The sequence below is a fragment of the Emys orbicularis genome, chromosome 1 (assembly GCF_028017835.1).
Source record: "Emys orbicularis isolate rEmyOrb1 chromosome 1, rEmyOrb1.hap1, whole genome shotgun sequence".
NCBI classification, from domain to species: domain Eukaryota; kingdom Metazoa; phylum Chordata; order Testudines; family Emydidae; genus Emys; species Emys orbicularis.
In genome coordinates, this window is record NC_088683.1 from 104,240,901 (window position 1) to 104,261,233 (window position 20,333).

General features: G+C 38.7%; 1 protein-coding gene across 1 annotated transcript in view; it reads left to right on the top strand.

Annotated features, from left to right (window-relative positions):
* SLC41A2 (solute carrier family 41 member 2) overlaps window positions 1-11,625 on the top strand; it is a 78,257-nt gene extending 66,632 nt beyond the window's left edge. Inside the window, exon 10 of the mRNA XM_065420067.1 lies at window positions 11,440-11,625. Within this exon, the coding sequence (XP_065276139.1) occupies window positions 11,440-11,625 (186 nt within the window). The remainder of the gene's footprint in view (window positions 1-11,439) is intronic.
* Window positions 11,626-20,333: the final 8,708 nt, after the last annotated feature.

The window sequence follows — 20,333 nt, forward strand, 5'->3', positions numbered from 1 at the left end:
GGGGGCCTCCCATGCAATTGCACGTTTCTTAGTTTTCTTCTTTTTTAACATTAAACCACTTCATTTCTTGCCTTTCATTTTCTGCTCAGCACTAGTGACGACATCTAGACAGCTTGATAGTAATGAGAATAGTTTGAAATTACAAACTCAATCCTTCTCTGCTGGCCTTTCTTTAGAGATATGCATAGATCAACTCTAATCTTGTTCTAATTCTTTTTTTCCCTTGGGACTTTTATATTTTGTTCTCCTTCAACAGTTAGCCTTTTCAAGGATTTAGTGTTTTGCCTTCATAGTAAGATTAGAAAATCTCACAGCTAATTACTGTCATTTCAGTTATCAACCAAACCACAATTTCTTGAGCAATGAAATACAAAACTTGGAGTTGTTTCCACTTTGTGTTTAAATCTTCAGTATACATCTTGTTTTATGAAAGACCTACATTTTAACAGGCTAAAAGTGCTTTTTTTAAATCTGAGGTAACAAATGAATATCTGTAGACAGCCAGAACACAATAATACCCAAAGGCAATAATCAGTTATGGGCAGTCTAAACTGAGCAGGTTTGATATCCTATTGCTTTATTCATTATATTCATTTAGGGCAAAAATCTGTTGTAGAATATTTGCACTTTCTTTCTGTTATGGTGATCATAGCCACATACTGAATCTATTTATAGTCCCTCTGGTATACTAAAATTCTGCTTAATAAATGAAAATGGATGACTTTTCTAGCCCTAAAAACCTCTTGACATTTTCAAGATGATTATAAAGGAGAACAGAGCTTTGATCGTGATGGGAACCGCTGGTTTAATGTAACTAATCTCTCTACAGCAACACCGCTATATCTTCCACTGAGTAGCCCCCCCAACAGTACCCCATCAAATTGTCTTTATTCTTCTTCATCACCATTGTGATGTCTCTCTTCCTGTTTATCACCCCTCCCTGGGTGTGATTCAATGCCCACAGAGTCAGTGGCTTCCATTAAATTCAGTGGTCTTTGGAGCATTTTCATGGGGTGTCTTCTTTCCCTATCCTCATCCCCTGTTGTTAATTTTGTCTTCATCCCTTCCTTTCTTTCTTATTTCTAATACCTTTATACTCTTCCACTGCTACTTTATTCAGTTCACTTCATATGTCTCTGCTACTTGCTCACTCCCAGATGTTCTATGCCTCTTCTGTGTAATATAGTTAAAAACATTTATGGGAATGGAGTCATTATGATTCGTTTACATTAGGGCTGTCAAGCGATTAAAAAATTAATCGTGATTAATTGCACTGTTAAACAATAAGAGAATACCATTTATTTAAATATTTTTGGATATTTTCTACATTTTCAAATATATTGATTTCAATTACAACACAGAATACAAAGTGTGCAATGCTCACTTTTTATTTATTTTTGATTACAAGTGTTTGCACTGTAAAAAACAAAATAAATTGTATTTTTCAGTTCACCTAATACAAGTACTGTAGTGCAATCTCTTTATCATGGAAGTTGAACTTACAAATGTAGAATTATGTACAAAAAACTGCATTAAAAATAAAACAATATAAAATTTTAGAGCCTGCAAGTCCACTCAGTCCAACTTCTTGTTCAGCCAATCACTCAGATAAACAAACTTGTTTGTATTTGCAGGAGATAATGCTGCCCGCTTCTTGTTTACAATGTCATCTGAAAGTGAGAACAGGTGTTCTCATGCCACTGCTGTAGCTGGCGTCAAGATATTTACATGGCAGATGCGCTAAAGATTCATATGTCCCTTCATGCTTCAACCACCATTCCAGGGAACATGCGTCCATGCTGATGATGCCAGCTTCTTGTTTACAGTGTCACCTGAAAGTGAGAACAGGTGTTCTCATGGCATTGCTGTAGCTGGTGTCACAAGATATTTACATGCCAGATGTGCTAAAGATTCATATGAACACGCATCCATGCTGATGATGGGTTCTGCTCGATAACAATCCAAAGCAGTGCAGACCGATGCATGTTCATTTTCATTATCTGAGTCAGATGCCTCCAGCAGAAGGTTGGTTTTCTTTTTTGGTGGTTTGGCTTCTGTAGTTTCTGCATCAGAGTGTTGCTCTTTTAAGACTTCTGAAAACATGCTCGACACCTTGTTCCTCTCAGATTTTGAAAGGCATTTCAGATTCTTAAACCTTGGGTTCAGTGCTGTAGCTATCATTAGAAATCTCACATTGGTACCTTTTTTGCGTTTTGTCAGATCTGCAGTGAAAGTGTTCTTAAAATGAACAACATGTGCTGGGTCATCATCCGAGACTTCTATAACAAGAAATATATGTCAGAATGTGGGTAAAACAGAGCAGGGGACATACAATTTTCCCCCCAAGCAGTTCAGTCACAAATTTAATTAACGCATTATTTTTTTAATGAGTGTCATCAGCATGGAAGCATGTCCTCTGTAATGGCGGCCGAAGCATGAAGGGGCATACAAATGTTTAGCATATCTGGCACGTAAATACCTTGCAATGCTGGCTACAAAAGTGCCATGCAAATGCCTGTTCTTACTTTCTGGCGACACTGTAATTAAGAAGCAGGCAGCATTATATCCTGTAAATGTAAACAAACTTGTTTGTCTTAGCGATTGGCTGAACAAGAAGAAGGACTGAGTGGACTTATAGGCTCTGAAGTTTTACATTGTTTTGTTTTTGAGGGCAGTTATGCAACGACAACAAAATCTACATTTGTAAGTTGCACTTTCATGACAAAGATTTCACTACAGTACTTGCATGAGGTCGGTTGAAAAATACAATTTCTTTTATCATTTTTACAGTGCAAATATTTGTAATCAAAAGTAATATACACTTTGATTTCAATTACAACACAGACTACAATATATTTGAAAATTAGAAAAACATCCAAAATACTTAATTCATTTCAATTGGTATTCTATTGTTTAACAGTGCGATTAAACCTGTGATTAATTTTTTTGAGTTAATCGTGTGAGTTAACTGCAATTAATCGACAGCCCTAGTTTACATAAATATAAATTAGCATTAATATAGATTTAGTTATTACTAATCAATAGTACGCTATGTGTAGTAACAGAAAAACTTGTAGAAAGTCACGGAATGAATTTACAATCACTTTTTAAACGTAACCATTGACCTCTGTAAATACTGGTTTTGATTTTGAAAATAGTGTGAACTAGTCAGTATTATGGACTAACGATTATTTTTATAAACAAAGCTGTTTTGATTTTCAAAAGATGAAAAAAAAACAGCAAACAACTTTGTTTTGTTCCTCTAACTGTAAATGTACCATGTCTTTTAAACTAAATAAATTATTTGGATCTATTGCTTGAAATCTTGGCTCTGTTGAACTCAATGGCAAAACTTCTGCTAACGTCAATGGGGTCAATATTTCAATCATTTTATTTACATTACACCTGAGAAAAAGTAAACCACTTTTCATGCAGGGATACTTTTTTTAAGATTGAGTGTAAAATTTCAGAAATAGTTTTATAATATAAAGCCTGGCACATACTTATCTATGGCACCATTCTCAGGTAATGCAAAATAAGTACTGTAATTATGCCTACACTATGTACAAATACCTACTGAAACCTATACATTACTTCATTTTATGAAAAATGCAAATAATACAGCATATATTGTCTGGGCAAACAATTGTATATTGCTGAAAATCAAACATGACAGCAGACTGATTTAAACATGGCTTGGGTTTGGTGTGTATTGTATTGTTGAGGGGGGAACATATTTGTTTTCTGAAACCTATACAAAGCCAAGCTTTTGATACCTTCTTCATGAAGATACAGTCTGGCTATGGACCAACAATGCATATCTGATTGAATAGCTCAGGGACATGCAAAAGGGGGGCAAGCAGGAGTACAGGGTTCCCCCTCCCCCAATAATCGGCACAGAACTCCTCCAGCCCCAGTGCCACGGCAGGGAGAGAGAGCGAGCTCCTCTGACCCTGGCTGGAGGAGCTCTCTCTTTCTCCCCTCCGCGGCCCCAGGCCCAGAGGAGCTTTGTGACCCCACCACAGCCAAGTACTTGTGAATACATTTATTCAGAGGGCTCCACGATGCATGGATTTTCGATGAAATGGTGAGTGCACTGCTGTTTATTTCTATGCATATAATGTATGTGCGTGTGTTGATATGGTTTAATGCAGGGGTCGGCAACCTTTGGCACATGGCCCGTCAGGGTAATCCGCTGGCGGCCCATGAGACATTTTGTTTACGTTGACCATCCGCAGGCACGGCTCCCCGCAGCTCCCAGTGGCCAGGAATGGCGAACCGCGGCCACTGGGAGCTGCGGGGGGCCGTGCCTGCGGACGGTCAATGTAAACAAAACGTCTCACTGTCCACCAGCGGATTACCCTGAGGGGCTGCGTGCCAAAGGTTGCCGAACCCGGGTTTAATGTGTATACTATGTGTGTCTTTAACATGCCCCTCCAAAAGTGGCCAAATTTAAATTCCTGCACATGCCCCTGGAATAGCCATACGGTCTTTGTCTTTTTTTTTTTTTTTTTTTTTTTTTTTTTGAGGCCCAGCGTTCTTTAACTATTTGCAGCTAGGAATAAAGAATAAGGTTCATTTTCAGCCTTGTCATCCAGCAATAAAATGAAGGCAAAACTGGAGTAATGAAACCATCAGTCTTACAGCAAGCTGCTTTGAACATTCAAAGGCTGCCTCTGTGCTTCAGGTTCCTGCTGAGCCAATAAAGAGCCCTCTGAGGAATTTTCACACCTACCAACCAAATCTCAGCGTGCAGCTGTGTTATGGACTCTGGAAATAAACAAGTAATGGGAAACTCTAGAAGCCATCACCCAGTAAATTTGCCGTGATAAAATACAATTACTCGTATCAGTAAAAATCAGAACAGTATTCTTGTGGAGTGACATATTTTGAACATTCCAGAGTAGTTTTCTATTTGACTGCAAACTGGAGAATTCAGTGGTGTTTTGATGACTCCTTTCTTTACAATTAAAAGGTGTCTTGGGTGCTACAATAGCCTGAGGCCATAAAGAACCTTATTTTTATCATTTGGGAATGTTTACTAATGGCCCTATTCTGTACTACTTACACAGAGGGGAAAAATACCTCATGAAGTTCAATGCAGTTTTTGTCTGAATAATGATAATAGGTCTATATGGAAGGAGAATATTGCTGAATTTTAAAGACTGCTTTTTATATTATCCAAAGTTGACTTCCAAAATCTACAGCATCTACACCAGAGGTTCTCATGATTCAAGAAAATGTTAAAATAAACGCCCAATCCTGGCCCTGCTTCTGCCAGCTTTGTGCCACAAAGGAGCTGGAAAGCCAGTTGAGGATTCCAGGTTTACACTGATATAAAGGTGTCCACACATAAAGTTGCACTGGTTTAACTAAATTGATTTGAAAACATACCTTTAGTTAAACCAGTGCAACTCTGTGTTTAGAGCAGGCCTTAGTTTTTGTCTATCAAGGTTTTTATACCACACTCATCTAGGTACTCGGATACCATGGTGATAAGCACTTTAGATAGATATCATGTAATTATACATGTTGCTTAGATACATTTTAAGAATTTTAAGGCTCCATCCTAGCAAACCTGGGGATCATCAAAGCACAAAGTAGTCTTAAGCAATGCCTCCTTTTTCTTGACCTTGCTCCCAACACATCTTCTCTGCTGGGATTGGGAGGGAGGGGCACATACAGCTGGTTATGCTGTCAATGCCACTTAGAGATTTTCTGACATTTATCTTGGTTTAGCTTATGTCTGTAAATTTACAGGTGCAGGTTAAACTGATATTATAACCAGTTTTAAACAGATATGATTATCCATACACTGAGTCATACCAGTTTAACAAAATTAGTTTGATGCAACTTCTGTGTGTAGACCTAGCCTAAGTGTGTTATGTATCAATTTGTTTACCATTTTGAATTTCGTCCAGAAGTAAACGAGGAGCAAGTGGAATATACCCGTGCTGGTGTCTATTGTTTAAGAGGCAGGGTGTTGAATGATGAATACATTGTAGCTTGTGCGTTTGGTGTCCACATACACCCCCAAGCAGTGTGAATTGCACTTTTCTAACATGGAAGTAATTATGGCATGGCTGACAGTGGCAAGGTCCTTCTTAGAGAAGAAAGGGGATAGTATTCTTTTGGAGAGCCAGAGGTGGTAGAAATTCTTTCCATATTTGGTGGAGGCAGTGGATTGATTTCTCTGGTTATGACATGGAAAGAACCAGGACTGTTGACATGTGGCCACCAGAGAAGATTGGTTATTGTTTTGTTTTAAAATGTAATGGAACAGTCTACTTTTTTGGAAAAACGAGGTATCTGCATCCAGCAACTATATTCTCTGAGTATTGAGGGCCTACTTTGCAAGTACTTTGAATGCAGAATTTTCATTGCAGTCAATGGGAACTCCATGAATGGAGGCTTACAGAATGAGACCATTATAGGTACTTTTCAGTTACTATTCAGACAAGGCCGCATAGGGATGCCATGAGGGGGGAAAAATCTGAGAAACCTAATGTGGAATTAAAAATAATTTTAATCTCATCTGGGACCACAGACAACTAAAATGCTATAATCATAATCCTGTGGTTATTGCATGACATCACTTACAGATCAGAGTTGTGGTTGTTTTGGTGCCTTAATTGTGCATTTCTTATATTAACATGTTTGGAGTTCTTAACTGTAAACTTAACTCTGAAGTTTCTGGTTTATAATAGTTGGTTTGGGGATAATTACTACATCCATCTAATGGATTTTACCCAATATGATACATACTCACGACCTTCATTCTACCTTTCTCTCAGAAACAGAATACTAGAAATGAACATATTATCCAGTGCTTCACCCATGAAAAATATACACATGTAAACAACCTCTGTCCTGTTTCCTAGCAATAGCTAAATGAATTAGTAATGGGAAAATAAAACTGTATTTCATAATACATTATCACATTGAAACAAGGGTAAAAGCATGAGGCGTAACAGCAGTGAATTTAGTACTAGCAGCAAGCCACAAGAAATGCTGCCAATACACCTTCCCCATAAAAGAATCTTCAGCATTGGTAAAACCACTGAGTGGTATTGGCTCCAGACCCAAACTTATGGCTGAATGTTGAAGTGACCTGGATATTGAAATGATAGAACATTAGAACTATGTAGCTAAATTTTACCCATTTCTGTAGTTCAGTGTTGGCACTCTGATTACACAAGCTACATATATCTTCATGAAAGATATTTAAAACCACTTATTTACATATAAATAAAAAGATAATGGATGTGCTTATAATATTATGTGGTTATAAAACTTTTATCAGCATGAATTAATCTGGATTTTATCATCATGTATTTGGCATGCATCATAATGGTGAAACCATAAGTCAGTCATGCAGGAAATCCTAAATTAATATACTGTACCAATAAAACCGTTATAGTATACCACAATATACCATAATGTATTCTTTCTACACCGCATAAAACAGGAAGTCTATTTTAGTAATGTTTAAGAGATTTTTTAAATGTCGTTTTTTATTGGAAATATTTTTTGTTTCTTTCTGCTTGTGAAGGCAGGTGCCTTAATAACCATGAGTCCAACTGCAGAGGGCTCAGAGGTAGTAAAGATATCTAAAAATGACCAAAAATTAGCTTTTTTAATCTAAAATCAGAAATTGAAAGTTTATCCGTAGCCCTACAAAGATGAGAAGCAAATTCTAAGTCCCATTAAAAAAGAAGTAATATTTCTTTTTCTGTGGTATAATGCTCCCATTTCTAGCCCTGCAGAGTCATGAGATATTGAACTTCAAACATTAGGCACCTAGTTTTGAAAATATAGGCATATAGTTTTAATATGAATCTGAGATGGCTGCCACAAACTTTGTTCTCAAAAAGCCCTCATTTCCTCTTTGGTTAATGACTATCTCTTCCAGTTTTATGTTATATACACATATGTACTATTTACTTCATGACTTTGCATCATTAGTACAGTGTGTAGGCTGAACAAGATTTGTCTTCTCAACAGTCTCTTTTTGCCACTTCCATTATACTGTTTTCCACTGTTCTCTGACCTCAGCTTTTTTTTTTACCAACACCATCATACTTGCTAACTTTACATACTGCTTTTTGTGACACTAAATACAAAAGCCTTCTTGAAGTCCAGGTTGATTATGTCATCTGTTTCACTTCTGTCAATTTCTTTTGTCAGTCACATCAAGAAATTAATCCGATTAATTCAGCCTGACCTTCCTTTTAAAATGTCAATATTTCATTCTTTAACCAGTCTGCTTCTTTCCAAGTATTATCCTATCTTTTCCCTGATCAATGACTGTAGTCTCTCAGTTCTGAGGTCAGTCCTTTTATGTATGCAGCTACTCAGTTATGTCTTTGACCTTTCTGAAACACGGTGGTCAATTTATCCTCCCTTTAAGTCTTGTAGAATTCAAGGACTACTTTTCTCCCAAACCTACGTCAGCCAGATATTTTAGAAATGGAAATATATAGGCACAATTTGGAGTTTTAAGTCTTTAATTTTAAAAATGTCACATTCTGCACTACATTTTACTGTGTACAGTATTTCTAATTAATCATGTGTCTCTTTTGGGAGTAAGTAATAATATTGTTCTTAAAAAGAGTTCCCGCATCATTAGATTGATAAACCTGTATAACTATTGTCTATTTAAGTTATGGATTCTGCTATGTAGGGCCTGCAAGGGAATGTTTATGTACAGTATCTCTATATACAGACCTTTTTTGTCTGTGTTGGAAGAAGGAGCTGACTGAAAGAATCTGACATAATCTTCCAAAGAAAACATCTGCTTTTAAATATATTTGTTTGGATTCCAGTAAGCACACCTAGCACATGCATAATTAGCTTAAACTACAGAGTTGCCTATTGAGAAGATGTGTTTATCTAAATAAGTTATGCATATTTCATAAAGAGAAAATAGGGAGAGTGTTTGGTAATTTCTTAAAAAATCCACAAGTTTAGATTTAAAATATGCTTTTGTAGTGTAAAGCATGAATGTTTTAATTTTTAAAAAACGAAGTGCTGAGAGGAAGTTTTGTAATGTATTTAATCATTTTAGTATATTTAACATATTTTCTAAACTTGACTTTAATCTAGAGATCATTTAAAAAAATCTTATGAGCACTGAAAATGTTCTAGCAACTGATAGCATTTGGAAAGATAATGTATGCATTTAGTTTTAAATGTTCTACTTTTACCATTTTTGTATTACCGGTACATATATTTTCTTTAATGTATATAGTAAATCTTCTTCTGTATGTTAGTAAGATAAGAACTGTCCTTAGTTCAGACCTCATGTTATAAATCTTAATTCCTGAAGACCTGATTAGCTAAAAAGACATTGTGGTGTCTGACCATTTATTTCAGCCTAGGCAGTCCCATCCAAAGAGACAAGAAGAGATGGAGACTCAATTAGTATGCTTTTCCCCCCACTCATGCCATGCCACATGATTGAAATGAGCCAGAAATTCTTATACAGCTGTGGAATATTCAAAAATGAATCCCTACTAGTAGTGGATTAGTAGTCACACGTACCTTCAGCATTACATTTATATTTCTTAGGTGTTGAGACAGTCACAGCTGGGAATAAAGTCTTTAACACAGCACTTTGAACCAAATTCAGACCTGGTGTAAAAGTGCAGATCTCACAATGCCCATGGGAATTGGGCCTGGGTTGAAATTGATACTTCATGGTTTCTAGGCCATTTACATTGGTTCCTACTGTCTGAGTGAAATGTTAGATCACATCTTTCCAATTGTTAGAAAGATGTGATCTAACAAGTGCTCCTGTGCATCACTCTAAACTTTGGTTTATTCAGCACTGCTCCCCTAAAGCCAATCTCCCCACTTACTCTCCCAATTTCAATCAAATTATGCCTTGTGGCATTTGGTTATTTTGATATTAACCCTCAAAATTTCATTGTTTCTTATATTTTTGTATTGAAAATATAATTGCACTGTAGGACAAAGTATTGGGAAAGAGCACTAGTGGTGTGGACACCAGGGAGACAGCTTTGGTTATTGGAAACTAGGAGGTAGTTGAGACTTTACGTACTGGGGAGAGGATGCATCTTATCTTTCCTTCTAAAGGGCACATCAAGTGGGGTCCCACAGGGATCAGTTCAGAGGCCCGTTCTATTCAATATCTTCATCAATGATTTAGATAATGGCATAGAGAGTACACTTATAAAGTTGGCAGAGGATACCAAGTTAATGGGAGTTGCAAGTGCTTTGGAGAATAGGATTAAAATTCAAAATGATCTGGACAAACTGGAGAAATGGTCTGAAGTAAATGAGCTGAAATTCAATAAGGACAAATGCAAAGTACTCCATTTAGGAAGGAACAATCAGTTGCACACATTCAAAATGGGAAATGACTGCCTAGGAAGTAGTACTGTGGACAGGGATCTGGGGTCATATAGATCACAAGCTAAATACAAATTAACAGTGTAACCCTGTTGCAAAAAAAAGCAAATATAATTCTGGGATGTATTAGCAAGGGTGTTGTAAGCAATACCTGGGAAGTAATTCTTCCGCTGTACTCCGTGCTGATTAGGCCTCAGCTGGAGTATTGTGTCCAGTTCTGGGTGCATTTCAGGAAAGATGTGGACAAATTGGAGAAAGTCCAGAGAAGAGCAACAAAAAATGATTAAAGGTCTAGAAAACATGACCTATGAGGGAAGATAGAAAAAAATTGGGTTTGTTTAGTCTGGAGAAGAGAAGACTGAGAGGGGACATAACAGTTTTCAAGAACATAAAAGGTTGTTACAAAGAGGAGGGAAGTAAATTGTTCTCATTAACCTCCGAGGCTAGGACAAAAAGCAGTGGGCTTAAATTGCAGCAAGGATGGTTTAGGTTGGACATTAGGAAAAACTTCCTGTCAGGTTAGTTAAGCACTGGAATAAATTGCCTAGGGAGCTGTGGAATCTCCGTCATTGGAGATTTTTAAGAGTAGGTTAGATAAACACCTGTCAGGGATGGTCTAGATAATACTTATGAGCACAGGGGACTGGACTAGATGACCTCTCGAGGCCCCTTCCAGTTTCTGGTTTCTACAATTCTGATATTCCACCTTTTAGGCAAGGGTGAAAGTGATCTTGAGTTTATGGGGAGAAGGGTTTGAATTCCTCATTCCCCACACCACCAAGGCACTAACTGCCCCAGTTCACCTAGTGTCTACAATTACACCCACCAATACACACACAGTATGACTTCCAGAGTTCCTGAGCATCCACCACCTCCTGCTGAAGTTCAGTGGGCATCCCAGATGCTCAGCACATCTTAGAAATCAGGCCTGTTAGCTTAATGTTTCAGCTAAAATAATCAGCAGTGAAATAGATCAATGTTAACATTTAGGGTGGGATTTTCAAATGTGCTCTAATTCCACTCCCACTGATTTTGGATTATCTTTTGTTTAATGTTCTGCCATAGGTGTTTACTTTGTTATGGATTGCTGACTGGATGGTGCACCACTTCTGGAAAAAAGGAAAAGATCCTGACAGTTTTTCTATCCCTTACCTTACTGCGTTGGGAGATCTGCTTGGAACTGCCTTATTAGCTATGAGTTTTCACTTTCTGTGGCGCATTGGTGATAGAGATGGGGATGTTGGAGACTAATCATTCAGATGGACATATTGTTCCCAGTAGATTCAGAAGAAAAATAGGAGACAACTGCTTACCATTCCAGTTGAAGGATTTCAAAACAATTGTTCAATTTAGTATGGGTAATTAAGGTGGCACAGATATTAAATGGCCTTAATATTTTTTAATGAAAGGTGGAACAGGAAGGATTTTATCTGACTTTTACCCTGAAAGTGAGGACTGTTGCCACTTGAAAACATCTGACCAGATACAAAGAAATGTAGGCTGATTGTTTGACAAGTGTTTTGTATTAGGAAAAAAATGGAGCTTTTAAAAAAGAAAAATCATGGGATATCATATAAACCAGAGCTTTCTTTAATTGACAATAAATGAACAGTGAAGAAGGGAGATGAAAACAGATCAGTGGCTTATCTTGTCTTTTTTAGCCCTCACAAATTGGGTATATATTTCAAATCACAATGCACAAAGGGTTCATTGAGTCAAAATAATTTCCTTCTCACAGACACAACTACTTAATTGATTATGTGTCTTTGCCATTTTTAGGATTTCTCCAGTTGCCACAGGCTGTACATCAAGAATAATAATTATTGTAATGATTTGGGCCCTAATCCTTCAAACATGTTGACACATGCTTAACTTTACGCACATCAGAGGAACTACTTGCATGTACTGTTACGCTCTTCGAGAAGTATTTGCATGATTGGGCCCTACCACAGTGTAGCAAGAGAACTGCAACCTACTTCTTTTGCCCTTGGTATCTATCTAAATCAATGATGTAAGCTAGGGGTTCTCAAACTTCATTGCACCATGACCCTCTTCTGACAACAAAAATTACAACACGACCCCAGGAGGGGGGACTGAAGCCTGAGCCCACCCGAGCTGCCCTGGGTGGAGGGGCCAATTCCAAAGCCTGCTGAGGCCAAAACTGAAGCCCAAGGGCTTCTGCCCCAGGCGGGGGGGAGAGGGGGGCCTGTAACCTGAGCCCCACCACCCAGGGCTTGGGCTTTGACCCCAGGTGGTGTTCAGGGGCGGCTCTAGCTTTTTTGCCGCCCCAAGCACGGCAGGCAGGCGGCTTTCGGCAGCATGCCTGCGGGAGGTCCCCGGTCCTGCGGATTCGGCAGCATGCCTGCGGGAGGTCCGCCGGTCCCGCGGATTCGGCATACCCGCCGCCGAATTGCCGCCAAATCTGCAAGACCTGGGACCTCCCGCAGGCGTGCCGCCGAAGGCTGCCTGACTGCTACCCTCGCAGGGACCGGCAGGGCGCCCCCCGCGGCTTGCCACCCCAGGCATGTGCTTGGAGCGTTGGTGCCTGGAGCCGCCACTGGTGGTGGGACTTGGGCTTTGACTCTGGCCAGTGGGGCTCAGGCTTTGGCTTTGGCCCCGAGCCCCAGCAAGTCTAATGCCAGCCCTGCTGACCCCATTAAAACAGGGTCGTGACCACCTTGGGGTCCTGACCCACAGTTTGAGAACCACTGGTATAAGCAAACACATTTAGCATGATGCTGCACTGATCTATATTAATGAGGATAAGCTAGAATGAAGCTAGTTTTCTGTTGAAAAATGTACTTTTAGTTGGCAACTGGAGAGGCTTCTAGTATTAATATTAAAAGTACTGTCATGGCATTGACATTTATTATGTACTTTAAGGTTGTGTCATTGTTCCCATTATAATAATCCGTTTTCAAGTGTTTCGGTTGTAAATATTTACCCCTGATCAAAACTTGGGGTGTATAAGATTGTGTTGCTTCTTAGACTTTTTTAAAATTTATTTGGACTATTTGAAAGTTTATGTAAACTTTTAAAAATATAGGGCCAGAGTGTGCCATTAACTTTTAAGCAGAAATCACCATTGTTGTTAATAAGGATTTCTGTTTAAAAGCTGTGGCAGAATATGGCCTATAGAGAAAGAAATTACTAGCTGAATGCTTTCTTACATTTGTTTAACTCAAAGCTTAAAACATGAAGTTTGGCAAGTGATTAGTCTAATTAGTCATTTGAAAAAATATAATAAATTGTACAGATATATTTTGAAAATTGGCTACAATTCATGCACAGCAAATGTTTCTAAAATTTAAAAATCATGGTGGACATCCTAAATACATAATTGCATGAATCATTCTGGTTAATTGTGTAAATACTAGAACCAAAAATTTCAAATTTGGAGACCTAAAATTAGACACCTGAATCCATATTAGACTCCCAAATTAGACTCCTAAGTCAGCATATATCCTTATCCTGCAAACATTTATGTGTGTGATTTTATGCATATGAGCAGTCTCTCTGAATTTAATGGGACTACTCAAATTCATAAAGTTACATTTGCGCATAAGTTTTTACAGAATTGGGGCATTAGACACTTAAAACGTTGGCCTGACTTGCAAAGAGCTGCTGAGCATCCTCATCTCCATGGAAAAACAGGGTGTTTGCAAGTCCAAAAATAAATCCAGATATGGATTTAGATGCCTAACTTTAGGCACCCTCATTTGAAAATTTTTACTTGAGCTTTTTCTTAAAATTATGACTACCTAGTTGACAGATTGGAAAGGATCATAAACCTGTTATGTTTTCTACTTATGTGAGGTAAAGATGACTATCACTTTAAGTTCCCTGACTTTTGATAGTTTTGTATTAATGTTATTTAAATTAGTTTATTGTAATGTATATTGTGAGAAATATTATAAATTGTTTAAAAACGGGATGGTTATAATTCACTTTTTGTTTGACTTCTTTAAAATGCTGTTTTTATTCTGTGCTATAGATCTAGAAATAATTACAGAATTTAATTCTGGTGGAACTACCTTGTTGAACTACATTGTCATGGCAAACTTTTTTATTGGAGGAATTACTGGATTTTAAAATCCTAATAAATGAACGGCAAAGCTCTTTAAACAATAAAACATAGTTTCTTCACTGCATTGAAATACCTGAGTGAACAGTACTTATATAATGTATGTTTGTATCGTAGTATTTATTGTTTGCTGATGGTAGCACCCATGATGTACTAAGTGTTTTCCAGACAAACAAGGAGGAGTGATCCCTGCCCTGAAGAGTACACAATCTAGGGAGACGCAGAGAAGGTATGTGTACACTGTAGCAGGGGGTGAGCCTCCCAGTCTGGGGAGACAGCCTTGTGGCTAAAAACAGCAGTGTAAGCATTGGGGGTTGGGTGATGAGGTGGGGTGTTCAGGTCAGAAGCAGTGAATGGACTTGGGGGGAGGGGAGCCATGGAAGCAAAGAAGGTAGAGGAACTCGAGCATGAAGACAATGAACAGGGAAACTAGAGGGATGTGAAGCGGAACTGAGAGACAGAGGAAGACTAGGTATATTGAGGGGGAGAGGGGAGGATATTGGGGTGACAGAGCAACATGAGTATCTTGTGGAGGTAGTGAGTGTAAGGTCCAGAGAGACATTAGGTGAGGCAGTGCCAGGGAGCAACAAAGTCCTTGCTGTAACAAACAGAAGGCAGATATTTGCAGAAGAAGAAAAGTCTGGGTGAATAAACGGTGGGACCCACTGCACTGTTTTCAAGAAAGGAAAAGGGAATGGACTTGGAAGGGAAGACAGATGGAGGAGGAGAGAATGAGGGCACTGGGGGGAGAGGGAGTGGGGGATTTGGAGGGAGCATGAAGGGTATAGGGTGAGATAGTAAGGGGGGGGATAGATGAGTGAGGAAAAATGAGGGCTTTAGGGGAAAGGGAGGGGAGAGTGAAGCATTAAGAGAGGTTTGTGCTGAGAGGGAGGAAAAGTTGGAGATCTGGAAGCAAGAGAGGGGGAGGACATGATTGTGGTGAATGGGAAGATTTATGAACCTGGTGGGGTGGGTTAAAACAATATATAGAGTGGGGGCCTGAGGCAAGCTTGTGGTAGTTTTCAGAAAGAATCTTTATCCCCATACGCTGCTGCATGGGAGCAGTATGGAAGAAGAAACAAAGGAGTTGTCAGGGTCCATACCATCCTTCAGCCACACAGGAACCATACGCATGAGGTCCAATTTTGATTCTGGCATTGTTGAATTCAGTGGTAGGAAACTGACAGCTCTGCAGTACCCCACTATTACAGGCCCAATTGGCCACTCACTAAGCTGCTGTGAGGGAACACAGACACTGGGTCCACAGGTGTTTTAGGCTTTCGGAGCCTGAATGGAGCACACCCACTGCCCCACGCTGAGGATCAATGGGCACAATCTAGGGGTATAGACATTGTCTAGCACCCTTTCCTGAAGTCTGGAACCCACTGTCCTGCTGCCTAGTCTCTGGGCTAAGTGTTGGCCCTTCAGACTCTCCCATGTCTTACACACACCCGCTTTTGGAATCCCACTGAAGGTGAACTCTCTCAGAAGGCATGTGGTAGTTGCAGCATATAGCACAAAAACGCTTTGCATCAGCTGCGAACACCATTGCTCTTTTACTTAACAGATAAAACAGAAGACTACAGATTGTTTAGAAAGCAATAAACATCCTAATACATGCCCTTCACTAGCTCACGCTTCCCTGGTGGGGGGACCATCTGTATTCAGGTGCCTCATCTGGCTTTTAGGTGCTGGATTGTTCTCCCTCATCTTGAACTGGAGAAAAACAGCCAGGGAAGACCCAAATAGAGCAGCTCCAGTCCTGTAATCTTCCAGAGATTGCTGGATCAGCTTTCCCAGGGGATCAGAGACCTCCAGTAGGTGACTTTGTTGCCAGGTGACTTCTCTGATAAACCAGTTCGGGATGGGAGTCAGTCGATTGTTCAGATCTGTCCCATTTCAATGGGAGAGCAATCCAGATTTAACAACCTGCTATTGTCTGTCCTGTACCACTACCCTGTTGGAATTTCAGGCCAATATGGAGGGAAACCGCCATTAAAGAAGGCCCAAAGGCTACACATTCAATTTGTAACTTGGTAAAGATACATTCAGAGAGTTCATAATCTCATGCAATTCATAAATTGAACAGACAAGTTCCCTAAATCATCACACAACAAACTTTTTGTTAAACCACAGCCCAATAATAGTCATACTTTTTTAAAAAGTAAGATTTTTTTTTTATATAATTTAATATGGGTCTCTTTTCCGCAACTACTTGCCTCCCAGCCATATCTCCTACTTCACCTCTTTCTCTCACCTGGCCTGCAGAAAACACTTTGCTGTAACTCCATTTGCCTGTCCTTTTTCCTCTTTCATTCTAGTGGCCACTTACATAAATAGCACTGCTTTGCTCTTGGTAGATGCTGCAGGTCACTCTAGGTTGGTAGAGGATTGAGCATTTCATGAATGCCTAGAGAATTGTGGACAGCCCTGTATACTTTATGGCTACACATGTACTCTGTTAAGTAAAGGTACACAGATCTTTTATTTTCTAGTTTTAGTTTATTTTGCAAAAGGAAAAATTAAAAAGTGGGATATTTCCCCCCTTCAAGTTACTTTCCTGTTGGTTTCTGCAATTCCCCTGCACTACTTGAAGTCACAGCTATTTGAAACTGCAGAGATCGCTGTCCTAGCAGGTTGAAGTGGTGGTATCAGTAGTAACCCTCAGTCAAACAAGTGAGTCCCTCCTGGTTTTCTTTTTCATAAGGCAGTAGATTCCCCTTCCAGGTGTCTGTATTTATTCAGACTTTACTGACTCAGCTAAAACCCAGTAACAGTCAGCCATACATTTTACTCAAACAGCTAAATCAATAAACCAAATGAGATAAAATTTTGTGTCAGTATCCTCCTGGTCAAGCTATTTTTTTAAATTCAAATGAACTTTCATTTCCAGTCTTTCATATCCACTGATCATGTTATCAGGACCCATTTGTTTCTGCTGACAGGGTCAGAAGCACAGCTGCCCACTCTCAGCCTAATAAACCTGGGATGGGAGGAACACAGCTGTATTTCCTTAACCACTCCCAGTGGCCTGCACATTTTCTGTAGGTCTAAGTTATTCTTAGTTTAAAAAATAGGTGGATGGGTGCTGAACTGATGTGAGTATCACTTGGAGCTTTGAAAGGGCTGCACTCTGCTGTCACACAACAGAATCTTGAACTCTGATAATCTTGGTAAGTAAAGGAACAATATTTTGTTTTTCAATGTATTTATAGTTTTACATACAAACTTAAAATCAAAAGTAGGTTATTATGAGGGAGGGGTTACTTCTTTAAAAAGCTTATCCTTAAATACTTTTCAGGAATTGAATTGCTATTGTTTACCTTATGGTAACAGTGTTAACTTTGTAATCATCTAGTTAGTTCAGTTCCATGTATTGTGCTACACTGAGACAGATTTTATGTTTTGACTTAGTTGGAACAGCCATCTCCTTTTGCTATCCTAGGTATGGGCTTTGTTTTTACTTTATGATGTTTTGTTCCCCTTATTTTCTCTTCCAAATTGATAATAAAATATTGTCCCATCTTTTAAAGTTAGAGTATTTAAAAATATGAAAAAAGTGATTTTCTTGCTTTCATGTCACTTCACTACCTAGAATAAGCTGAATCTCTACTACAAGGATTAAAACTACCACCATAGTGGAGCTTTGTAGGCTTGGGGCCCAAAATGGTAGCCAGTTTCTCAATTTAGGTGTATGTATTGTTTAATCTAAATCCTGAAGATACTTGTATTAACTTAAATGAAATAAATGGGCTAAAAGTGTTAATGTAGTCCTGTCCACTGTCACTGTCCAAAATTCAACAGTGTTAAAGGTCCAGGGATTTGTATACAGAGATCCCAGCTATGGCAAGCACACCATTCAAAATCCTTTTTACCTTTTATTAAGATACAAAAGAAGGAAAAACAGTTAAAGCATTTGAAATGTAAAGCATTAAGTAAGCCTTTTATTTTAACATCCTTTATTCCCTTTCCCTTTTTAGAAGGAAGAAATTCTTGTTTGACTGTCCTTTATATGGAATCAAAGATAGTAATAACTGTCCTTTCGGGTAAAAGACAATAAATTAGTTGATGTGAGCTGGACCTGTTGCTGCCGCTGTTAAGGTCCGATCTTGCTTCATCTGAGGTGGTGGTTGTGTTCAGCTGGAGCTGGTAGGGGTGGTGATTTTATCTGGATCCCTCTCTCTGGCCTGGTCTGGTCAGGACATCTCTCAGGATGACAGAGGCCCAGGGTCTCAGGAAACAGTGGGAGTGGCAGCAATGGTGATGAAGCTCGCTCCAGTAGCTTTAGTCAGTTCTTCCCTTCTTTATCCCCAAAGTCTCTTTAAGAACCCCAAAAGGGAGTGATGGATGGAATATCCCATTCCCTCATTATTTTGTCCACCAATTATGCCTAGTATCTGACACACCAATTCTGGTTCATTTATTTCTGGTCCCACATCTTCTGTTTTTATCAACCATGATTTCCATATAGTCCTTGAACCATATCAGTAGGCCCTGTTTGCTTAGACTAATGCAGTTTGTCTGTCTCCTTTCCACATCAAGATCTGTAGGATATTGTGGTGCTTTATGGACTTTCACGTACTTTGTACAGTTGAGCTCACAATTAGAGTAAATTTGTATCACAACAGATAGTTACTGGTTCACTATACTTAACATTTTAAAATACAGCATCTGGATGCATACATATGAGAACTCTGAAATGGAGTATTTAAAACACCTTGTTATAAAGAAAAATTGCTCTTACAAAGAAGAGAGCATGTCACTGGAGGTAGGAAAAATTGATATAGCCCCTTAATTATTGAATGACTATATGGTTCAAAAACTACAGCAGTGGTTTTAGAAAACAGCAAGTGCTATATATTTGTTAGTAATGCAAACTCTGTGGTGAAATGACTGCTTCTTTTTGCTGGTGTTATGTAACTGATGATTTTTTTCATTTTTTTTATAAATGAGATTGAATATTTTAATTTCTAATCAAAACTAGTGTTTGCTCTCCACGTGTCCTTTTGATTAGCAGTTACCCATACATGTTCAGAAAGCTATAAATCACTCTTCTGCATTTATAAGTGGTGGGTACAAGATTTTAATCAGAATTGGTGCATTTCAGCATGAAGGGCTCTTACCTAATACTCATGGAGATCTTTTCATTGATTTTAATGGGTGTTAGATCAGTCCAGCACTGTTCTGCACTGATGTTCTACTGTAAGATAAAAGTACAAAATACACTATTAAGATAATCACAGTTGTAGCACCAGATACAAGTGCAGCATGTGTAGGGGTATTTAAAATTCTGGATGAGTGTTCAAGATCTACAAAGGGGGCAGTGGAGACCAAAAGGGTGAACATAGGACAGAACTGGGTGGAGTTTAGATGCTCTGCAATAGGGAATTTCACTTCTGCTTTCACTTTACATCCTGCTGGCGGTCTCCTTTGTATGGAGGTGGGGGGGTGGAGTTTAGAATACACTGTACTTATCCCCCTTTTTGTGAATTTGGTCTTGTACTTGAAAATTAGTTCCTCCTTTATTTAACTTGCCCAAATCTTTGTTCATGTGTTTTTGGTGGTGGTTTCGTGGGGTGGGGGATATCCTCTGCAAGTGTTAATGGCACCAAGAACCTACAGTGATCCAGAGAGTTCAGAAAAATATTTTGCTTGGGAATTTTTTTTTTATTTAATAATGTTTTTGCTAGTGAAATGGGATCTTGAATGACATTCTTGGTAGATATGTAAGGTAGTAACTGACTTTCCAATCTTTGTCTTGAAATATTATAGATATTTGTATTTTAAGTGCTGCACCACACATTCTGTTGTTGATCTGGGATCTTAAACAATTTTTGTCTATTGCAACATCTTTTCAGTCTGTACTTGTATATTT